Consider the following 24067-nt stretch of genomic DNA (forward strand, 5'->3'; position numbering starts at 1 on the left):
CCCAATACCACCAGTATTTCCTTGAACTATATGCAATAAAAGAGCAACCTTAATATATGAAGAATAAAATCCTATTTTACTAATAGTTTTGAATCAATAATAATCCAAGCCAAGAGCTATGATGACTGCTTGCACTTAAACATGACACAAAATGAGAATGTTCCTAACAGTTGCACCACTGATCCTAGATGTAAACATACTGTATGCCTGCTTCCTTTGCTGTTGAACTAAACTAAGGTTGCTCTTTTACTTGACGATGTATCTTTGTGCAAGAGTTTTCCCCAACTTTATATTTTGTGAAGTTTATAACAGAAATAAAAACAATAAAATGAATTTATTGAATGAATTCTCAGATTTTTTATTTCACGATAGAGTTCATTCTTAATTACATTTTTAACATCAGAGCAACATTTGATCTGAAGAAATTAGCCTTGCATATGACACACAGCATGTCGTAGTATCCAAATAAAAAGTACAGATCCAAAGAGCTGGCAGTACTCATTGGTTATTAAAGCTGCATCACTATTCAAGCATATCTGTAACATAATTCAATTTAAAATGGATTAACAGAAATGCTTTTTCATTTTCAGAATATAGCTGCATTTTTTTAAACTCAGAAATAAAATTAATATTAAATAATCCAAACTGCATTTTCATTTTCAAGGTTGCTCATTTTGTAACTTCATTAATATCATAAAGGAAATTACATTTAAGTTTTAATTTTCAAAAGATGGCCCAGAAAATAGGTACCAAATTTCAATTTGAAATGGAAAATTTTAAGAATTAAAATGCATTAGCAGAAATGCTAATGCACTGAAGGTTGTATAGCTATTTGACTCATCAATCGTCACTCATCTGCACCGTGTGGGATTGAGAAGTCTATTTTTATTTTAAATCTTTATTAAGTAACAAGAAGAAAATGAAAATGCAGTTTGGATTATTTACTATTCATTTAATTTCCGAGTTAAAAAAAAAACGCAACTATATTCTGAAAATGAAAAATCCTTTCTGTTAATCCATTTTAAATTGAATTATGGTACAGATGTGTTTCCATACATTACAACTAAGTGATGGATCAGAATCATGAATATTTTCCAACCAAATTTTTTATTTTTTTATTTTCATTATCACTGCAAGATGTGTTTTATCAAAATAGTTGAATGACAAATTCTTCCTGAATCATATTAGAGTTGCTCCTATATGAAAGGCCTCTTGTCTTTGTATCTATGTCGCCATCTAGTGGACACAGGTCTTTATTACCTCAACCAAACGAAAAAATACTTAGATTTGCTCTTTTTAGGATATTTACTCAAATCCAAGAAAAAAACAATACAGTGAACTTAAAAAAAAAAGATTATAATAATAATGATATTGATTATAACAACCTGATAAAGAACAAAAACTAACATATACTGTAACAACCACATTAATGGATATACAACATCTAAATCAAAACTCAATTCATAAGTAACATTTACAATGAAGAATTAAACAGGAAACAAACAAACAAACAAACACACAAACACAATACTGTAAATCAGTGGTCGCTCAAAACACAAAATTCACACCATTTTGGCTATTTGTACAGCAGGTGTGTGTGTGTGTGTGTGTGTGTGTGTGTGCGTGTGTGTTGCCGCCCTGCGATGTCAACACAAATATATTTAGATATTCTTTGCTTACAGTAGCTTTGTCCTTCTGTGTTCCTGAAACGGTGTTGTTTGTGTTATTGCCACTTTCAGTTTGAAATGTTCAAATATGTTGATTCAATACATTTTCACCTCAGCTTTTGTTTGTTTCATACAAAACAATGACGTAATTACAAATACATTATATGTCCAAAATAATAATTTATATTATACAAATTATTTTGTGTTTGTTTATATGGTTTTATGAATCCCGGCTCTGAAATAAAGGTATCTATCAAAATAAATAAATGCACACATAAATTTAAAAAAGAAAATTGAATAAATACTTGAGTAAATAAATAAATTATTAATTTTTCATGTCTTTGTTACCATATTTTCATATTTATTTCCTCAATTATGCATGCTTTTTCATATGTATTTGTTTATATATTACATGTGTCTGTATTCAAAAATAAAAGTGCATCTTTAACATCTTTAATGAAATCATATATTTAAATAAAGTAGTTCCATTTTGTTCAATACAGGCACGTACAAAAAGTTCATTTTAAGTATTTTTCTGGTCATTTTTTTGCTGTGAGTTTTTTTGTATATTTTTCTGTCAGGTTTGTTGTTGGCTTTGGTGTTTTAGGAGTCCATCCATCCATCTTCTGCCGCTTATCCATAGTCCAGTCCCGGGGGGCAGCATCCTTAGCAGAGAGGCCCAAACTTAACGCTCCTTGTGGTCGTCTTTTTGTTCTTCCTGAGTCTCTGTTTAATCTGTTTTCATGTCTAGTTTCATGCGTTAACTCTTGTCTTTGTGTTCCAGGTATTCCTGGAACCTCACAGTGATGTCAGCGTATATGGGTTGTGAGTGATTAGCTGCCTCATGTTTTCCACCCAGGTGTGGCCCGTTCCCAATCAAGCCTCCTGCACTATTTAGCCAGCTGTTTGGACACAGAATGATACTTTAATAAATGTGAACATTTACTTGTTTCCCATAAAACAGAAAGACAAAGTTGGTATTAATATCTATAGAATAATAAAGAAAAATAACTCAGTTCAACACAATAAAAATCAATAAAACACAATTTTTTTTTATTGATTTGTGATTGTATTTTTAAGAGAAGAGAGCAGGAAAAGGACAGAATACAGGAACATGATAAAGCATCCATCCATTTTCAGTTTGTGTGTGCAATCTTCTCATCAAATCAACCTATCACATTGTTTTTCAATGAAGGAGTTTCAAATTAAAAGTGCACCTTCTCATTTTCATGGATTTCAATGAAAAAAAAAGATGATTCCAACACTCAGATAAAAAGAAAGTAGCTTGAATACTGTGGGGTAAAATGGAAAAGTGTGCATTGAATATGTTTCCTCTCCATCAATAGTATAATGTGCCAGAAAATCTTAAATAGAAAAAGATGGCTAAATGATCGACCTGTAGCATAGACTGTATAAAATTTAATTGTTAATATTTGTGAATATGAAAGAACAAGGCCACATTAATTTAATACACAACATTGCAAAGCACATAAATATATATGAAATTAATGTTTAGTGTTTCTTTTTTAATTCATTATTATATGTGAAGCCTATTTTTTCAGTTTAGAATTTCAATTTAGTTCTTGTTATCTAATAATAAAACGGTCAAAAACAAAGATAATCGGGTTTTTGTGTGAATAAAATCTTGCCTAGGGCACTACATTGCTTAGGGCCGGTGTCGTGTACTGAGATTGCATCGTACTGAGATTATATATGCGCATTTTAATCATTTATAATCTCAGTACGGAGTTAAACTACGTGACACCGGCGCAGTGAAAAATAATTCTACCGGAAAGTTTCCTACGATAGACAAAGGTCATGCGCACCTAGCAAACTGCGCATGCGCGTCCGTCATGTTGAAAAAAAAAAGGTAATAATATTTCCTTTAATTTTTAGGGTTAGGGTTATTAAATTAAATTTAAGGTAGCAAAATATTATACGTATACGTGCAAATATTTACTGCGCCTGTACGAGGCTTTCACGCGTCGGGGAACTGTTGTTGTAGGGGAGAGTTGATAAAGTGTAACTCGGTGATTAAAGGGGATGACAGAGGTTTGGACTTTATTCTTTTGCAGTATCAACAATCTACAGATTAGTTTCAGCTCTCTGAGCCACATGCATGTTATCAGGTGGTAAAGTTGTGCACAAATTCACGATTGATTACGAGCTGTGATCTGATTTTACTTGCTCTAGTCCACCATCTAGCGGCTGACTTGTGTCAATGCACTTTGTATGGAAGGCACATAGATGTAAAAAAAAATAGGAAGTCAAAGGCACATTTATTTGTGTCATTTACACATTGTTAACACAGGGGAACTAAATGTGTTTTACATGATTGAGAAAGTCAATATTTTGGAAAAAGTTTATAATATTACAACAGACAGCATTAAAAAGGACAGTAGTAATCCCCTCCATCCTACAGGGAGCAGTGCAGCACTAAATCAAATCAGCAGCAGAGTGTTTCAGGTGTGTCATTTATATTTTGTTTTTATGGTAAAAAAAAAAAGCCTAAAAGTGCCGGTTTTTACCGTTTTTACACATAAATTGCCTCGGGTCGGTTAGTTAGATGTGATTGTTAAAGCTGAAGGCATTGAACAAATAATAAAGTCAGGTTAATTTAAACACTTTAAAAAAAATACATTTTTAAGTTAAAGTAGCATAAAAAAAACTCATATCTTGCACAAAACTATCACAAACTACACTAAGAGAAAAGCAAAAATGTCAATTAAAAGACATAAAACGGCCACAATATATTTTGCACGTAAAATAAAAAGTTGCACTAAAAGAAAAGTGTTAAATGAAATATATATTAAATATATTACTTATTTGAAAAAAAAAAAAATCCTAGAAAAACAAATCTCAAAATACATTAGCTCAAACAAACTGGTAGAGTACATAAAGAATTGAAACACAAAAACCCTGATGCATCATGGCATAAAATCCCTCTGAACCTTGTATTCTGTACTTTCTACTTGATCATTATAGGAAACTATGTGGACTAAACAGGACCTACTGTATCTGGTCCTGGAGGGCTGCAGTCCTGCACATTCAAAGCAAGTCAAATGAAAATGTTAAAATAAGCAGCCTGTTTTCACTCATTAGCACGTCCCTGCTGTCAGCTAACTGAGATAGATTAGTGTTAAAGTCAAACCAACCAATCACATGAAAGGTCTTTAGATGCTCGCTCTAAAGCTGAATAATAAAACTGCCACTAATCTGTATAAGAAATGTCTTTGGAGTTGTTTACATCAACTTTTAGACTCAAACACACAATCTAACTTTATAATGTGGGCGTCACCATTTTGGAGGTTTCAGCCAATCAGCGTTCACGTATCATGTTGTCATCACGTCAGGCTAACTCTTCCGTTGTATTGCCTCTATTATAGAAAGTTTTACATTTTAGTGCTTTATCTTCATGAAATATTTAAAAATATATTTTATTGATAGTATATCTGCTTCATTGTTTATTTCCCACATTACAGTATAACGTCCACAATAATCATATAAACAAAACTACTAGACACTGCAAGGCTAAAATATTGATACATTTCACTGAAACTTTCTTTAATGTCCTGAATATTTACATGGACAGAAAGTCAACAAATTGCACAAAATTGCTTTAACACTAGAAGTCCCAGGGATTTCTATATCCCCCCAGAAGTCCCAGAGCAGGGTCAAATGAACTCTAGGACCAAACTGACGACTCTGATGGCTACAATTTGCATCTATTCATTTGTAAATGAATCACCTGAGAAATCAGCAGGGGGGAGAGCCTGACTCTAACAATGGACGTCTGGAATGTTAGGGGGAAGTGCCCTGGAAGCTAAAGTCACAATGCCCCGTTTATTAACGCGTTCTGCTTGATGCTGGGGGAGAACAAACACAGACTACAAATGTTCACAGGTTGGGGTGGGGTAGGGAGGAGCTGGGATAATTTCCATACCTATAGGAATAGCCTATTTTTATGCAGCCTTTTGTGCTGTGGGGAATAAATAGCTGACTGCTTCCACCACACAGTCATTAAAAATAAATAATTTTTGTGTTGTTTTTGAATGAAGCTTGTGTTGGAAAGTTGGCATTTAAAAATAAAAAAAGTAACCAGAAAAATTGTAGATGTTATACAAAAAATGACAAAATCAGGAAAAAAGGTTGCTGTGTCATAGAGGGTTAAAGCCTCCACCTTATGAGGATTTTAAATATATATTTCTTTCATAGTCCATTAACACATGTAAAAAAACCAAAAAGAGTTAAAATATCAATGCAACTGTATATAACTATATATTAACTGAAATTCTTCCTGAACCCAGGATGCAGGGCCCCTCCTGTGGTGCGACACTTACTGCCTCATTGACATAACAAAAGCAGCTGAGGACAGGCGTTAGCTCAAATCCTTTGGGTCGAATGACCCCTCTCTGGGTTTTATAGGTAAAAAGTTCATTTGACCCCTCTGTGGGACTTCTAGTGTTAAACAAATATACTGTAAATGAATAGTATTTTATTGTTTTGTATTTCTATTATTATATTATTGGTATTATTCAATATCTATAGAATAATAAAGACCAATAAGTCAGTTCAACATAATAAAAATCAGTTAAACACCATTTTTATTGATTTTTTGTGAGAAGAGAGCAGGAAAAGGACAGAGAGAGAAAGAACAGACTGCAGAGAGAGAGAGAGAGAGAGAGAGAGAGAGGCAGATATTCCTTGCTTTATAGAAGAAGATAGATAGATAGATAGATAGATAGATAGATAGATAGATAGATAGATGATACCGTATGTACAATATATGATAATTATTATTATTATTATTATTAATAATAATAATAATAATAATAATAATAATAATAATAATAATAATAATATTTTTATTATTGCTCTGTGACTGACATCCTAAAACCCATACCCATAAAACAAGGGTAAATGAATAAATAAATCCATCGGCCCAGCACAGCATAGATCAACCAAAAAAAAAAAAGCCAGAACCACAATCCAATATGTGTTGCAGAAGTAAGTGGGTGTGGAGGATTGATACCTGATGACGCCCATTCATTTGAAAATATTCTTGACATGTCATAACTTCGTATAAATAGATCTGAAATTACATTTTGGGTAAAAATGAAATGAAAGCTTGATTAATAAAGTATTTATAAAAAACAACAACAAACAAAAAGCACCAAAAGAGACTTGCACAGAGAGAGATATTATCATATATATTGTCTATCCTATATTAAAATATGAGTCGACTTTAGATGTGGAAAAAATTTTGTCAAATACTGTATTGTACATGTTTTGATGTTATTATGTGCTGATGTTACATAACCCATGTGTGAGAAGTAATTTTACATCGGTAACCCGCTAAGCCTAAATCCAGTTTTTACGGCTGGTTTTGCACAAATGAAACAAATCGTGTGGCTTTATGTTTGCGCTTCCTTTAACGTCTTTGTCTGTGTGTGCGCATGCGCGCTGCGCAGGTCTCCTCGTGATGACAGCAAATGACAGCCTGCTGCAGTAGCTAGCGTCGGACAGCTAACAACCAACACAACATCAATCTCACCGGGAAACCAGAAATCTCATGACCGTCTGCTATTGAAGGAGTGTCCAACAACCAGTATAGGTTGAACGCGTTTGGTAAGCGAGCTAATTCTCGTTAGCATAGATTGTGGATTTTGATTGGCCACTCGAAGGGCTTGGAAGCTGAAGCTAAGCTAACGTAGCTAACCAACAGCTAGCTGAATGTTAGCAGACGCTAGCGGTCTTTAACTTAGTCCTACATCACACATTGCGTTTATAAATGGAGCTGCCATTATACATGCTGGTGTACTTATCTTTGTAGCTCTTAACCATCAGGGCACGCAGTATAAGACATGTCTTCCGTAGTGGGATTTTGTGACATTTCTGGAGACCTTACAGACAAATAAAACTCACTTTGATATGTTGATTTATGGACATTGATAAATAATGAGATTTCATTCTGTAGATGCTCCTTTCCAATATTTGAATTTTTGTCCTCTCTTTATTTCAGACAATTTTCTTTGACTTTATACCTGACATGTCTCTTCCACACCCACTCCTCTCATGAGAAAACATTTGTGCTTTTGTATAGTAACCTACATTAATTGTTAGGCATTGAGACGCAGATTGGTTAGGCGATAAAATCCGAAATAAAAGACGGATTAAGAAGATTTGGAATAATGGAGAGATAATGGCTCTATTGGACAAAAAAATGTTGTTTATGTAGTTCCAAGCCAAGGAGGACTTGCTGCGACTTGTTGTGAAAATCTATTGATAGTAGAAGGTAAATACATCACCATGTGTTACTCATTTAACCTGCAATCTGTATAGAATTCAATACATTTCAATTCACATACGCTTTTGAATTTTATTTCTGCTCTGGATTATTTTGTTTATTATATATAGTTTTATTCAAAGCCTATATATTGATTGAAACATCTTTTTGACTTCTATTATCAGAAATTCTGTAACTTCTGCCACAATATTCCAACAATTACATTATTTTTATGTGGGATATTTATTGTTAACTGACAATTTTTCTTGCCGACTATACTGATTTTTCCTTACAGACGAGTCTACTAGTCTTTAAACTTTTTTTTTTTTTTTTTTAACCAGGCCAATCCAAGCACAAGATATTCTACAAGGAGAAAACATTGTTGTTAATATTGAGTGCATTTAATAACATTTGAAAACATCCTCAGCATACCAAGTTATTAGTTAATACTACTGAGAGATGTGCACAGTATGAGACGCACGAGCAGCTGAACATTAATTTATCTCTTCAGTGAAGAATGAAATGACGGAAATCACTCTGAAAACAAACCAATGGCCACTGGAATCAATGTGTGGCATTTCCAATTATTTAGTTTAAAGCACTTAAGAACAAGCATTTGGACAGTAAACAGCCCAACAGGCAAAGCAGGCGGTAGCAACATGAAATATAAATATCAAACTATAAACACTATGCAAAAATCAACAAACATTATTTAAATTATTAAAGAGTCTTAGGAAATACGGTTTAGCTTTCAATAAAATTTTGAGGCCTCACATTTGGCAACCAAATGATTAGATAGGGAGATGAAGAAGTGGAGGATATCCACCTACTAAGGGCTCTATTCTCCCATGTGCGTAAGTCCAAAAAGCTGCGCATCGACACTGTTTTTGGCTGTGTGCTTTTCTTCCCCTGTTCTTAAGTCAGTCGCTGCGCGCCTTCATCCCAATAACGCACTTTGGGTGGAGCAGCCCTGAAATGTGGGCATTCCCATTCAAATCTGGCTTTACGTGCATTCTCCGGTGTGCGTAAGTCCTTTTCCTCTTACGCGCCTCTTACCCTGGAATAAGTGCAGCGCCCCGATAAGGTGAAACATTATATTGCACTAGAAATATAGACTAAGTTACATTTGAAGCCAGACAGACTCGTGAATAACTCAGCTGCTGCGCAATGAATTAAAACTTTGACAGACACAGACTTCTGTCCACGTTGGTCACAGTGATTCAACTATTTTCATTTTATGTCCAACGTTAAGTCACAGTTTGATCCACTACAGAGTGAAACAAGCTGTCATATACAGATGAGTAATGACCAGAAACTATTCCCACACATATTTGAATGAGGTTCAGCTCAGGTCGCTTTAAACAATTTATATTTAAAACTGCGTATTATTGAAGCCAATAGTTCTGTTTCACTGCAAACATCCCTCTGCATTAAAAGTGCCATCCGCAACTCTCAGATCCCTCCTTCCCCCTCCCTCCTCGCTGCCCTCTTGCCCTGCCTTCAAACTTTCCAAAGTCCCTCCCTCAGAGGAACTAACAAACAATCGTTAGTCCGACAGCAACATCACAGTAATATAACATGCTCTGTTAAAAGCATGTTACTGCAGCGCTTCTCTCTTTCTATGTGCACACACCAGATTCTAGCAGCGGCAACAACACTGTCACTTACAGCATCCAAATGGAGGTTGCTGCGCACACACACAAACACATAGTTCTAGTGTAACAATTACAAATCAAACATAATGTAAATCAAGCAGCAGTAATTACCTTTCAAGCAGAAAAGTCACCAATTCCATCTTCTACTCCTCCAGACCATACACTGTAAAAAAAATGACGGCGCTCCAGCCCGGGAGAGGGGCGGGGCCTGTGAGCAACAGCTGTCAGACAGCACATCAAACACAATCCTGGCTCTGATTGGTTCATTTTTCTCGGTCGCAGTGCATTCTGGCCATCTGCCGAAGGCAGCAGGAGCTGCAGGGTGGGCTCAATAAGTCTGTTTTTTTCACACAAACTACTAGTTTCATGTAAGGCTGTCCTTACATAGTGACAGCTTTAGCAAATATGACAAAAAGTTCCTTTTATAAGAGTTGCAGACTGTACTTTTAAAGCAGGACGCTCAGCGGCCGGGTTATTTTCTCATATCTCCAGCGCATCTAACTCGGTCACGCTTTACAGCGATGATGATGATGATGGTCAAGGAAAGATTTTAACTGTGACTCAGTCACACTGCAATAATCTGATCAATGATCTGATCAAATCAACCTGTTACATTGTTTATCAATGAAGGCGTTTCAAATTAAAAGTGAACTTTATAATTTTCATGGATTTCAATGATATTTACAAGGGTTGGGAAACTACAGGTTCCGTGATTTATAGACAGCCCGGTAATTTTTCACAGCAGAGGGGGCGTGGCGCGTGAGTGAGCGACGTTGGTGCAGAAAATTTTCAAACTTAGAACTCTTTGAGGGCTAAAATTAGTGAAGTAAAGCTAAAGTTGTGTTTTCAATCTTCATTACTGCCTTACTTTTTGGGGTGTCCCATCACGATTCCATTGTATTTTCGATTCAGGGTGCTGCGATTCGATTGATTAACGGTTATTATGATATTAATGAGTATTACATCATATTTTTTTTCTTTTCCTCACTTTGTGGCTATTTCCTACTTTTAGGCAAGGTTTATTTGTCAGTATCCATTCATTAAAGTAACCAAACAAATCTATCACATTATCTATCTTTATTTATATCATATCACCAAATCCAGCAGTAACCATATTACAAAAGAAATGCATGTATATAAAAAATAACTATTATTAGCTTTTCAACTAATTCAATCTGTTCTAACACAAAAAGATATTCAGTAAAACTAAAGACTTTAAAACAAAACTTAAATAAGCAGCATATATCCCATATGACACTAAACATTTTGCTGTGCACAATCAAAGCAGCTTTAAAAATGTATAAAAGCTACAATATCAGCTCTCAACACTTGTGGAATTTGGGTTTTTAAATAAATGGTGGATGGATAAGAGACAAATGTGCAGATACTCATCTTCACCACTGTCTTCACTTTCAAATTATTGTGTAAGAAAAGGAGCTGGTCAACATGCATTCACTGTGCAGTTACACAGCGGCCCCTGTTTCTAGACGGGTTGGGTGGGTGGCCGACATCGCTGCCGACCCCTTGTGCCAACTGTCCTGATCCCTGTGTCGGCGCACTGAGGACAGTCCGTGAGGGGGGCACCAATCGCTGCTTTCTGTTATTGGGTCGGATTTTAATAAAAAAAAATGACAGAAAATCCTCCATACGTTGCTGAAAACTGACCATAGGTGGCGTCATTGCTCCATAGGGGAGCCATATTAGAGCATCAGGGGCCCCTACGCTCAACAGCGCTGGCGAGAACCCTGCATGTAGTCTTTAGCAGATAGGTTCACATTAAGATTAGAGCTGGGTATCATGGCCAATTTCCTGCATCAATTAATCGATTCAAAACCTTATTAATCGGAATCTAATCAAGATTCAATTTTGATTCAGTATTGATTGATCTTTCAAATTTTACTTGATTATTTATAAAATGGTGCCAAAATTCTGACTTCAGTTGGGGCGTTTTACCCAGCGGAGCTTCGTCTGCATCCGCCATGTTTACATGAATGCACTCTTGCGTTGCGCAGGCCAGAGTATAGCGTGAGACTACTAAGGTTGAAGTAAAATAAACAACGAACAGAAATACACACACACACACACACACAAACGTTAGTTTGCTGAGCTGCGCTGCCTTTGTTAATGCCAGGTGAACACACTCATGTCCAGGTGCTCATCATTGATGTTCCAGTTGAATTCTAGTACGAATGTTTTGCGATTCACAGTTTTTTTTAATGGGAAAGTGTTTCCAGACAGCACTTGTTTTCTCTCTTGTAGTTATTGTCTGACTCACTGTCAGCAGCTCCATTGCATGCTAGTGCACGTAGACGTGCATCAGCCAGGCCGGTAGCAGGTAGCGTTCACTCAAATGCACCGCAGATTGTGCATTTCCTGAACATTGGTGTTTTAAAAATGCTCTGTTGTGGAAGTTTTCATGTGTTGCTTTATATATTCAGCATGTTTATCGCACTTGCATTTAAAGCGTGATCGTGTTGCTTGTTTGTTTTTTGTGACGTGATAAAAAACTGATAGTGTTTTGTTAGTCGACATGTACATGGGTTCACGTTTACTTTACATTCCAACAGCCCACATTTTAATTACATAGATGTACTGAACATTTTTACAAAACTTATTAGTTTCTCATTATTTACAAAAACTTATCACAGTGTCAAGGGAGTTGCTGGAGCTTGTTTGGATGATAAAGGGTGCAAGGCACACTGTGCCCAGGAAAGGTGTTGCACCTTAGAGTAATTTTTTTTTGTCATAAAGTGAACACACACACAGACACACACATTCACTCCAATGATCAATTTAACAAATAGTACATTTTTTGTGAGCGGAAACCAGGTTTATCCTTCTTTGGCCCAATCTGCACAGTGTACTTCCACCGTCCCAAAACAGGCATATAGGGTTAGAGATGGGTAAATAATTATGTTCTTTTATTGGTACTGACCAAATTTCGTTGGTATCGGTTTAATTAAAATCAAATGGTGTGTTTTTGTCCGTCGACCCATTTTCAACTACCCCTAACATTAAAGTGAGAGCTGTAGTGGTGACTTCCTTTATAAAATTAAAAAGGGGATCCTTTTCCCATCAGTTCAAATGTGAAGGGTATCTACCCATCCCTATATGGAGTTGCATTTATGCTCTAACTTAAGTTTACAAGAGATTTGGTGTGTCCTAATATTGCTCTGTGTTAATTCTGTAACACTGTGACTTGAGTCTTAACTCTAATCAAAATACATTCAGAGAGATCCTGCAGCAGTGGTGATGTAAATGCTGCAGGAATGATGTAGTGGTTATAATCCCTATCATGTCATATAGCTTTTCCCATTTTAGGAGGTTAATTCCATAATCTCCGTCTGATTGACGTATTCAAGAAAAATTGGAAGCCCTAAAGAGCAATAGAAGCTAAAGAATAGAGACTCAGATTTAATGATGGAGTTTACATTTTAGAAAAATGTGGATATTTATTTGTTCTCGCAGCGTGAATTGTTGTTGTCTTCTCTATACTTGTATTGATCCTAAAATCAGTTGAAGAATTATTCAAAGAGAACACAGATATTATTCAAAAACAAAACAAAAAGAACTTCGCGAAATTATTGCGCAGACGTTTAGGAAAGGAAACATCAAAGCGATCAGATTCAGCAGACACCTCTGAAGAAGACTGGCATTTGACAGTCGAAACATGTCCAGAGACCAAAGTAAATTTCCTGAGGAACAGTTGTCTGAATAAATGAAACCTAAATATTTCCCAATCAAAGGTGTTGTCAACTGTGTAGCAAGTGTTTCGATGAACGTAAACTTTTGACTGGTAGTGTACAGTAAATCGTCCAGCCCTACTTCTCACTGTTCATTATGGTGACTGGGCTGTTATATATCATATTTGAGCACATTGAGCATGTTTTTCTTTTTTTAAACATAGGAAATTTTGTATGTACTATATATATATATATATATATATATATATATATATATATATATATACTGTAATCTAAATCTTCCCAGCATTTAAAACAATGAAGATATTTTTTTGATTGCCTTCTTTCAAGGGAAAGGGGGAGGTTTTTGCCACTCACATATGTTGCCTTTCCTACATGTGGTCAGCATGTTGCGTCTCTGAGCCTCTGTCTGAAAAGTCTGGATGGGGGGCGTGTAACGGCTTGATTCAATCTTCCAGACCAGCCAAACCACTAATGCTGAATCTTTCCTTTTATCAATTATTGTCAATTTGTTTTTAAACAACATAGAAAATATGCACTAAGTGGCTGCTGTTAGGGATAAAAAGGATAAGATAAAGATGCAAGCACAGGGAAAACAAACATGCAAACTCAATACACAAATGTCCCCATGGGATTTAAACCACATGCTTTCTTGCTATAAGGTAGAGGTAGCAGCCGCTGTAGCAGTAGCTACACTAATGCTGGCTCACAACAACCATGATGAATGCCTTTTAAAGGAAGAGAAATCCTTACCACGTCTATGAAAATAAACTGTAGTTCCAGTGGTTGGTTACGGATGTGTGCTTGAGGATGTAGTTGTAGGAGTGGTCTGTGCAACTGTATTTCCTCATTTGCTTTATATGATTGTGACTCTTTTCATTAAGCAGTGTAGCTTTGTTTCAGAATCACATTAACTTAGGGGCTCCAATTTTGCAATAAAGTTTCCCAAATTTTGTTTCAGGGTAAATCCTTTTCTGTTTTTCTATTTCAGAGTATCATTTAATATATTATTTCAGTTTTTATCTGCTGTTATTAATTTGATGTAATTACTGACTTACTAATAGTTATGTCTCGATACAACTTTTTCATTTTCAATATGATACCAATATTGCAGCCTTGCGTATCGGCCAATACCGATATTGATCCGATATCAGCATGAATCATATATACTTTTTATTTCTTCTCTCTTTTCTTTAATAAAAAAAAATGAAAAAACTTATTTTGTAGTGTGGAATGTTAGAAAAGGCTTGATCAAGTGATGTTACTCAAACAGAGAACAATAGTCAGCAACAGTAGGTATGAGAAAAACTGACTCATTTATTATTACCAATTGGTTAAGACTTAACCTTCAATATAATATCTGCAGTATTTTACAATTGAATAAAAAATGAATTGGAAAAAAATAAAAAAACAAACGAAAATGTGGAAATTTGATTCCGATATATTAGTTTTCAGGCTAATATCGGACCAATATTGGATTGGGACATCCCTACTTATTAAATGTCCCAAAATCATGCCAGAAATGCTTATTCAAATGAATTAAGTTTTGGTAAATCTTGTAAATAATTGTATTGTTTGATGCTTCAGAAATCAAAATGGTCTGCTCGATGCGTGTAGTCAGTTTGTCTACATTTTCCAAACGCTTGCACATTTGACTATCTATTTAATGACTAAATATCGTGAAATTACATATCTAAAAACATCTAGGTGAGGGTATAATCTGTTTCATTTAAGTATTTTCAGGTTTGTTTCAGGAACTTATTCTGTTATTTTTGTCCATGATCCTTGATCACCAAAAATCTGAGGCCCCATATCACAATTAGTGAGCGTTTTAATGAGTTATTAGTGTCATTAGATGTTTCGACATATTAGAGCACTTGTTTAGTGCTCACTAGTGTGGGCGACCGTGGCTCAGGTGGTAGAAGGTTGTCTTCTGATCGAGAGGTTGGGGGTTCGATCCCAGTACCTGACTTTGTGTCGAAGTGTCCTTGGGCAAGACACTGAACCCTAAGTTGCTCCCAGTGGTTGACTAGCGCCTTGCATGGCAGTCCTGTCCCACTGGTGTGTGAATGTGAGAGTGATTGGGTGAATGAGCTGATATGTAAAGCGCTTTGAGACTGCTTCAGTGTGGTGATAAAGCGCTATATAAATCAAGTCCATTTACCATTTTTACCATTCATCAGATTTATTAACCATGACAATAATAGCATCCATAAGCTGAGACAGCACAGTTACAGCCAATATTACTGAGCTGTGTTCCATCACACTGGCTGTGTAGTTTCTCTTCTGCTTTGTTGTTCCTCAATGCTTTCCATGATTCACTCACCAGGTAGCACTTTCCTTTAAATAGTTTCTGAGCTGAGGGACACATGAGGCCGTGACCAATGGCAGCAAACATCTCTAGAAGCCACTGAATAACCGAGTTGCTTTTTTCACTTCTGCACCTCGTTCCACTAAAGCCCACTGGTTTATTGTTTGAGTTTTTTCGTACACGCATGAAACCTGCAGGCAGTGTTTTTTTGAATTTGGTAAAGGTAACACTTTACTGTTGGTTTTGTTCTAAAGACTTTTGGGTCTGTAAATAAACTTATATTTACTTACTACTAGGTTGGGCTTGACTTAGTCGCTCAAATCACGCAAATCACGTCACTTGAGGGGAGATAACTTGACGTTGCGTCATTTACATTGATTTGAATGTAATCTAGTTGCTTCAGCAGAGGCGCTGTCACGTAACGACAACCCATCCAACACATAAGTGCTCCTGGACATAGAATCATGTTTAGGCATTACATAAATCATATTTAATATTTAATCCTTGTTTCCTATATAAGTGCATTCCTTTTTTTTTAAATGACGGTATTGAAACTGATATCATTGCTATTATGACCCCGCAATTACCGTAATCTACCCAAGCCTATCATCAAGACTGGTCTGGTTTAATTATAGGGAATCAGAGATATGTTTATCAACCATAACTTTATGCAACTCATTATCAGATATGAAATAAACCAGATTCAGCAGCAGTGGTTTTTATTGTAAAAACACTATTGTAGTTATTTTTGCTTCTCATGTGCTTTTTTTCCCCCAAAAAAATAACTTGATTTTAAATGAGGAAATAAATAATAGTGATCCACATGCACAAATATATTCCATAAAATATCAGCAGATGAAGAATAGCTCTTTGAGTCAGCAGCTATTGTAGCTTTTTGTGTAAATGCTGTTCTTGATTCTAGATTCTAGTGTTGATCTATTCAATTTAATTTGTGTTTGTAAGGAACCCGTTTACTCTTTAAGTTGGGAATTATTTTATTAATGTATTCTTTCTATTTATCCTCATTTTTATCTTTACCGTGATAAATACCAGAAATTATTGGGATACATTTTTTGTCTATATCGCCCATCCCTAGTCTGGGAGCATTTCACCATTGACACAAAAAAGCTCCCCTGCCCCAAGCCAAATTTAAGCATGGATTTTTTTTTTTTTTTTTCAAATTTTGAGAAACACTGCCCTATAGTTTTTAATTTTACGTTGTATGTTTTTGAGCCATCTTTATTTTAATATTTGGAATAAATCCTCAAATACAAATAGTAAAATGTAAGTTGTTCAAAAAATGTATTAATTGTTAGGGCGATGAAAGATGTTTGGAAACATTAAAATGATTGGTACAGAATTGATTTTATATGGTTTTATCTTTATCTCTTCACATGAGCTTCACAGTTTTCCTTATTTACAGGATTAATAATCAAACAACATGGGCTGTATCCCACGATGCTTTAATTTTTTAGACTCTTTCTCCATTTGTTTTGCTTTGCTTTGCCAAAACTGAAACAGTACAACAATTTGATACTCACTAATGACTGTTTAAATGTAAGTTCTCAGTGGATCCACTGCTGAGCCTTTTGTTGTGTGTAAATCTGCAGAACTGAAAGGATTTGCTAAGCATATCAACTATAATGTTGTGATTGTCTGTTAGCTTTGAGGTATTCAGTCCTATTCTGAGGCCGTTCTCTCCCAGCTTTTCTCCTTTTTCATCCAAGATCCCAAACCCAACTGTAAAATCTGTGTTTTCTGTGTTGGCGAGCACCTACAAAGAAGCTTTTGTGCAAAAAAAAAATCCACCAAGAAAATGTTCAGATTTCATGCACTCCGTTCGGATTGTTTGTGTTGGCTCTGCACATCTGAAAGAGGGAGACTGATTCGTATTTTTTACTGTGTGGTGTGACTATGTATGTTTTTACTATTGTCACTGTGCCAGTGCTTGAAGCAAACTGAATGCAAATGATGGTTACCTTTAAAGGTGCAACTATTCTTTTTGTGCATCCAAGTCTACACAGGAAAAGGCGAGTCATCTGCGACTTAGGGAAAGTTTATTCATAGATTAAGAAAAAGGTAACAAGTCAGCAAAGAGAAGGGAAAATATCTTCAAGTTTTTGTTTCCATCACCTGATAATCCCTCATGAAAAGGACGTTTGGAAGGAATATGAAACAGCTGCTGCACTGACAGTCGATAAAAGCTGTGAATGATGTGGAGATGTTCCTCTGTTCTTAATAACTAATTTGTTAATCATCTCAACAGGTAAACAGTTGTGTCTTAATGGCTTATTTGGCTATACCTTGTTTAATTAGTCATTTATATTGGACAGGAACACGTCTTTTTTTGGCTGTTGGGTATTTTGAGTAAGTAAAGTACAGCATTCTTTTTTAAGAGGCACTTGCACGATGCAATTTTGTTTTGACCTTGATAGTAGTCATTATTTATGTAAAAAGTGTAACTGACATTTTGTCTGCCAAAAAATGGTTAGAAATTAAAAAGGTTACGTAAAAATAATGCATAAAAAAGTATGATTACTGTTCGATATTTTTGTTCAAAGATGATTCAAAATAGAGGAAAACGTATTTATTTTTGAAATCTATGGTTTTTAGCCACAGCTGTTTGAAGTTATAAGTTGTCTGAAAGGTTCTTAAAAATGAAACTTGAGGAAAATCCCTACTGTCTCTTAAATTGTAACGAGATGAGTCTGACGCATTAAAAAGAACCCATCTTTGAAATTAAAGCACATGCAACAACCTGAACCATTAATTTAACACATAATCAAACTTTGATCTTGGCTACGTACTGTGTATGTACTGTTTGTTAATACTGTAAACAAGAAACATTTTTTTTGACAGTTTTTGATAAAACAAAATATTCAAGGTTTGTTTTGATTAGATATTTTAAAAGATAATGCATTGGTGAAGTCATTATTTTTTTTATTTTTATTTATTTATTCAGTTAATTTCCGACATGGTTGCATTCACAGAAATTCATTTGACATTCATTTTTCATGTCACTGAATAGCTTTGTCTGATTACATGCCTTCAGCAAGCCTTAAACTACAAATAAGCAGCCTTTAACAACAGAAAGATGAAACCCTGTCACCCTAAAACAGTTAATAGTGCAACTGTCTCTCCAGTAATTCGTCTAAAGTGGTTTCCTGCAAATGTGACATTTCCCAAAAGGTCGTGAGAACATTTACTGTATGTAGTTTCTCTTCCATATTTTCACCTTATTTACAGTTTCCGTTTCATTTTTTTCCTTGTCTGTGCAACAGCCATTTCCATCTCTTCCTGTTGGAGTGGGTGAAGATGGTGAAGCCAGACATCCACACTCTGGCCCATCACCTGAAGCAGGAGCGGCTTTATGTTTCGTCAGAGAAGCAGTTGATCCAAAGGCTCAACAGCGATGTGCTGAAGACTGCTGAGAGGCTGTACAGGGCTGCTTGGATCGCTAAGCAGCAGAGGATCAACCTCGATCGTCTCATCCTCACCAGGTAAGGTCAGGTTTCACCATTCCCTAGAGCTTACTAGGACAGATTTAAGGTTAAAAATGTAGACTTTTGGGTGCAGGCAAACAGTACTTTTGTGTGGCAATAAATGGTAAATAATAAAATCATATATCACCCATATCATGCATTTTTCACCTATCTCCATTTGTTCTAAGAACCCCAAAAACATAGTATTTGAGGTTTATTTTCCCAAACTCGCCAGTTTTCCAGAGTTTTAGTTTCAGTGACTGCATGACTCTCTCTGAGGCAGATTGGTGATCACAAAGCAATTTTCTTTTGCTATCCAAACAGTGTTATTGTTTTTAGCCAAAAAACTGCACATTACAGTAAAACACATGAATATTTAAGGGGCTATTGTGTGAGTCAGTCTCGTCGCTGTGTTCATCCAGCGTCAGCAGCTTCAAACACTCACCTGAGTTTTATACAGGAATAGTGCATTGAAGGTGATAATCATTTGTTTATCACCTCAACCGTTGTGTTGCATTGGGTCACAAACATGTCAGATCAAGTCAAAGGCGATGTCTGCTCCCTGGGTGCTTACACTGCAGTATTCACTGTGGAGGCGGGGCACCGGCAGCAGGCACTTCCTGTTTGGGACGGTTCAGAATGCTAATGACGTCACTAGAATTTGAACCGCTCATTTTTGAGAAGAGAGCAGAGAAGCCGGTCAGAGAGCAGGATTATTTAGGTTTTCTCAGAGATGCAGGAAGGAAGCCCAATAATACTTAGGGGGTGTTTTGGATAAGTAATTAACATTGTAACAAGGTTAAAAGCTCAAAAAAATTGATTTGCATGATAAAGCACCTTTAAATGTTAAATATATCAAACCAACATCCAACTGCTTTCTTCATCATGAAAACCCTGAACTACAATTATGCAGTGTTTTACTTTTTTCTTAATGCACAAATTAAAAAGCAGCTCTAAGTGACATAGCTCTATAGTGCCAAGTATTCCCCTTGCATTTGTGGGTATTTCTGTCTGTTTCAGTGGGTTGTTGGACACAGGAGCATGTGTGTCCACCTGTGAACAAGGACTTAAAGCAACAGTGTTGTTTGCTTTGCCCTCAGAACCAGGAAATGTCCCTGGTGGCTGAAGGATTCATACGTCTGAGTTCTGAAGCCCTTAGCAGCGTGTTCTCCAACTCTCTTTCAGTTGGTACACCACGCTGTTCCAGAGTGAAGCTCACATTTACATCTCTCATGTTTCTGCGTGGAGCGGGGGTTCGGCAGGTACTCGGTCTGCAGCACATTTAAAAAAAAAAAAATGGAGCCTTTACGAGCATTTTCTAATCAGCCATGCTGGCTGAACACGCACCTACTGACGTCATTACGCTCTTGTGCGTACAATTTTGTGTTCAGTTACCGCATGGGAAATTGCCTACTCTTCCATTCCCTCACAGTCACAAGGTTAGGTACCATTTGATTTTACGTGAATCGGTACCAGGTAGTACCGAACGAATTCGGTCAGTAGCTAAAAAAGTACCAAATACCAGCAGATTTCAGCGCATGGCCAGAAGCATCACCTCTGACACTTCACACCCAGGACACAGCCTGTTCTCTTTGTTGCCCTCAGAAATGAGGTACAGATTCATCCAGGCCTGCACCACCAGATTCACCAACATGTTCTATCCCAGTGCAATACGGTTACTGAACACATAAGAGGTGTTCTGTCAATTACTGACACTTAGTAACTGCAATATATTTATCTTTGTTGTTCTCACAGTTAGTTTATTTATCATCTTAGTGGCTCCCCCGTTGTGAATACACTTATCTATCTATTTTCTCTGTCTTGCACTGCAATAATTCTCATAATTTCATTGTACCTTGTGTATAATGACCTTAAAAAGCATTCCACCCATCCCTACCTCAAACTGATTCCTTTATGGTGTTTAAATCTCACCTACATTTTCTGTGAAGTTAGTGTTCCTTTTACTTTGCTTTTTAATTATTGGGTGAGTAAAATCAGTGTTTCCAAACCATAGAGGGCTTTTCACATTTTACATTTCATAATCCGAAGTGTGTTGACCACCTGTCTCTCTCTAAAATGTCATTGTTATGCTATGATTGCTTTAATTAAGAGATTTTTCTGATGTAGTGCGGAGGCCTCTCCAGCAGAATGCTGCCAACATGCCAAAATGCTGGAAGACACACAGTTTATTGATGGCTACAAGACTCTGGGGTTCCACGAGACCATCTACGGCGAGTTCCTGGCCAGGTTGAGGGAGAATCCCAGGCTGGTGGCCTCTTGCTTGGTGGCAGGAGAGAGGCTGAACCAGGAACATACACAGGGTGTCATTCATAATGTATTCACCTCTCTATATGGCAACTGCATCATGCAGGAGGACGAGAGCTACCTGCTGCAGGTCAGAGATCCTACATGTGTTTTGCTTATTTCAAATGCAGTTAAGATTGGTGAAAATGATGTTATTCAGGCTTTTTTTTTTTTTTCAAACTTGCAGGTGTTGAGATATCTGATAGAATTCGAACTAAAGGAGAGTGACAACCCTCGCCGTCTACTCCGACGGGGAACCTGTGCCTTCAGCATCCTATTCAAACTCTTCTCAGAGGGCCTATATTCAGCCAAGCTCTTCCTCACTGCTACCCTTCACGAACCCATAATGCAGCTGCTGGTAGAAGATGAGGACCACCTGGAAACTGACCCAACCAAAGTCACAGAGCGCCTCACTCCAGCCCAGCAAGAGCGCTTTGGGGAGAAAGGTTCTGATGGCTACAAGCAGAGAGTGCAGGCTGCTGTGGAAGCTAATGAAACCAAGCTGGTGGCTCTTGTCAACAAATTCATAGGTTACTTAAAGCAAAACACCTACTGCTTCCCCCACTGCCTGCGCTGGATCGTGTCCCAGATGTATAAGACTTTGTCTTGCGTGGAGCGTCTTGAAGTGGGCGAAGTGCGCATAATGTGCACAGACCTGCTGCTGACATGTTTCATTTGCCCAGCGATAGTCAACCCCGAGCAGTACGGTATCATCTCAGACGCCCCCATCAATGAAGTGGCTCGCTTTAATCTAATGCAGGTTGGTAATGCACCACATTTCCTTATCATATGCTTAATGTCCTCCACTTTTTCATAGACTTATTCTGTCTTTTGTGTAACAGGTGGGGCAGCTTTTACAGCAGTTAGCAATGACGGATGATGATGCCGACCCGAGGAGAAAAAGTAGCTTGTCAAAGTTTGATAAGGTGTCTCTCATCAGTCCCTTAGTTCATATTTCTTTAAGAATTCTCATATGTCCTTTTTCTAACTACTGTCCCTGGCTTTCTGTTTGTCAGAGTTGTGTCGCTGCTTTTCTGGATGTTGTGATTGGAGGAAGAGCAGTTGAGACTCCACCCATGTCATCCATGAACCTTCTAGAAGGCCTCAGTAGGACTGCGGTCTACATTAGCCACAATCAAGTGCTTGCCCTGGTATGCTCCAACTAACCAAGAAACAATAATCATAAATGATTTGCATACATACATAATTTTAGTAATAATAATGGCTTATTGTATTTTGTAAAATCAACATTTTTGAACTTTTTCCTACTTCAGATTTCAGCAACATTAAGCTTTTTAACGGGTACAACTTTGTCTTTTATTTAAAAGTGTAGCGACGCTTTATGCTTCTATTTTCTGCATAGTTATGGCTTTAAATTCTTAACGAAGGCTTGAATAATATTGATCAAATGATAAAACTGAAAATGATTGATGAGAATTTGATAAAGATAGGTTAAATAAAAATACATGCAGACACTTTGACCAAAGCGTCTTCTGTATAGAGTGTAGCTTGGAAGTGGAACGGGAGTAAATAAGGGTTTTTATGGACTATCACATTCATTTTCTCATGTAGTTCATTTCAAGCATTGACATGTTACTTACAACTTGCACCACTGAAACATCCAATACCAGTTAGTGTTTGTTAACTTTTGAATATCTGCATTTTATAAACTTAGGAATCACAACCAACACAGTTGTCAGAGTTCTCTTGTTTTTCTTTTTTAAGCTTGATTTTTCTTTAAAGTGTAATAAATGTCTTAAAGTCTGTGTAATGTTAAAGAATCTCTGTGGAGGAGTTGATTGATTCCATCCAGTATAGTCTGATTGAATAAATTTGCTTTACAGGATGTAGGAATAAATTATTAGTTCCTCGATCAAAGTAAAGGGACTGGCTGAGGTCAGACACGTTTACATTAAAACCAGTAACTGAATGTAACCATCAAATATGTACATTGTTTTAGCTTCCCTACAGATGATGTTTTTGTAACTTATAAATCATTTGCTTCATTGCGTTAGTCTGATAGTATAAAGATGGTACAAATAAAACAATAACTTGTCCCATTTCTGTCCAGTGCCTATTTTATCAGGGACAATAATAAGGGTTTATATAATATACTTGTAATCTAAAGCCCTGTTTCTTGCATAGGTGGACTTTGTTCGCAACGTTATGGCAGGTGACCACCTTCGTGAAGAGGAGCACATGGCCTTGGAGACCCTGTTGGCTAACGTACCTCAATCCCGAACAGTCAAAAGCAACAGTCTGGAGCTCACCCCCTCCAACACCCCCCAGCTCTCCCCAGCCACGACTCCTGCCAACAAGAAAAACAGGCTGCCCATAGGTAACACGTTTTTAAATACGATGCAACGCCATGAAATTTCTTTGTATGTGGATCCTCAACATAGTTCAGTCAGTAGAAGTTCAGTATTTGAAACAAGAGCGTGAAGTGTAACATTTTGTATAATGGGAAGTAGAATAAACAAGAGTTGAGTAGTGATGGTTGGAGAAAGCCTGTTTATGGGAAGCTAATGAGCTACTTCTCAGCTTGTTGTAACGATAATTACCATGGCCTCGAATTGAAGCTCAATTACAGAAATGACAACCAATTAAAGCTACAAATATAAATGAACTATTTTTAATTGGAATGGATGGAAAATATGC

At 36.6% G+C, this 24067-nt stretch overlaps 1 protein-coding gene across 4 annotated transcripts in view; it reads left to right on the top strand.

Moving 5' to 3' along the window:
* The window catches only part of gapvd1 (GTPase activating protein and VPS9 domains 1), a 748782-nt gene that overhangs the window by 699180 nt on the left and 25535 nt on the right, over positions 1-24067 (top strand). For 3 of the 4 annotated variants that reach the window (XM_028456954.1, XM_028456956.1, XM_028456957.1), the window contains exons 1-7: positions 7150-7295; positions 18905-19123; positions 21233-21500; positions 21597-22169; positions 22252-22335; positions 22426-22560; positions 23555-23747. In XM_028456954.1, coding sequence (XP_028312755.1) covers positions 18939-19123; positions 21233-21500; positions 21597-22169; positions 22252-22335; positions 22426-22560; positions 23555-23747 — 1438 coding nt within the window. In that variant the 5' untranslated portion in view covers positions 7150-7295; positions 18905-18938. Of the gene's footprint in view, positions 1-7149; positions 7296-18904; positions 19124-21232; positions 21501-21596; positions 22170-22251; positions 22336-22425; positions 22561-23554; positions 23748-24067 lie in introns of those variants that run through there. The other variant, XM_028456955.1, reaches the window with a different exon arrangement.

Source organism: Gouania willdenowi, chromosome 9, assembly GCF_900634775.1.
Source record: "Gouania willdenowi chromosome 9, fGouWil2.1, whole genome shotgun sequence".
Taxonomy (NCBI): Eukaryota; Metazoa; Chordata; class Actinopteri; order Blenniiformes; family Gobiesocidae; genus Gouania; species Gouania willdenowi.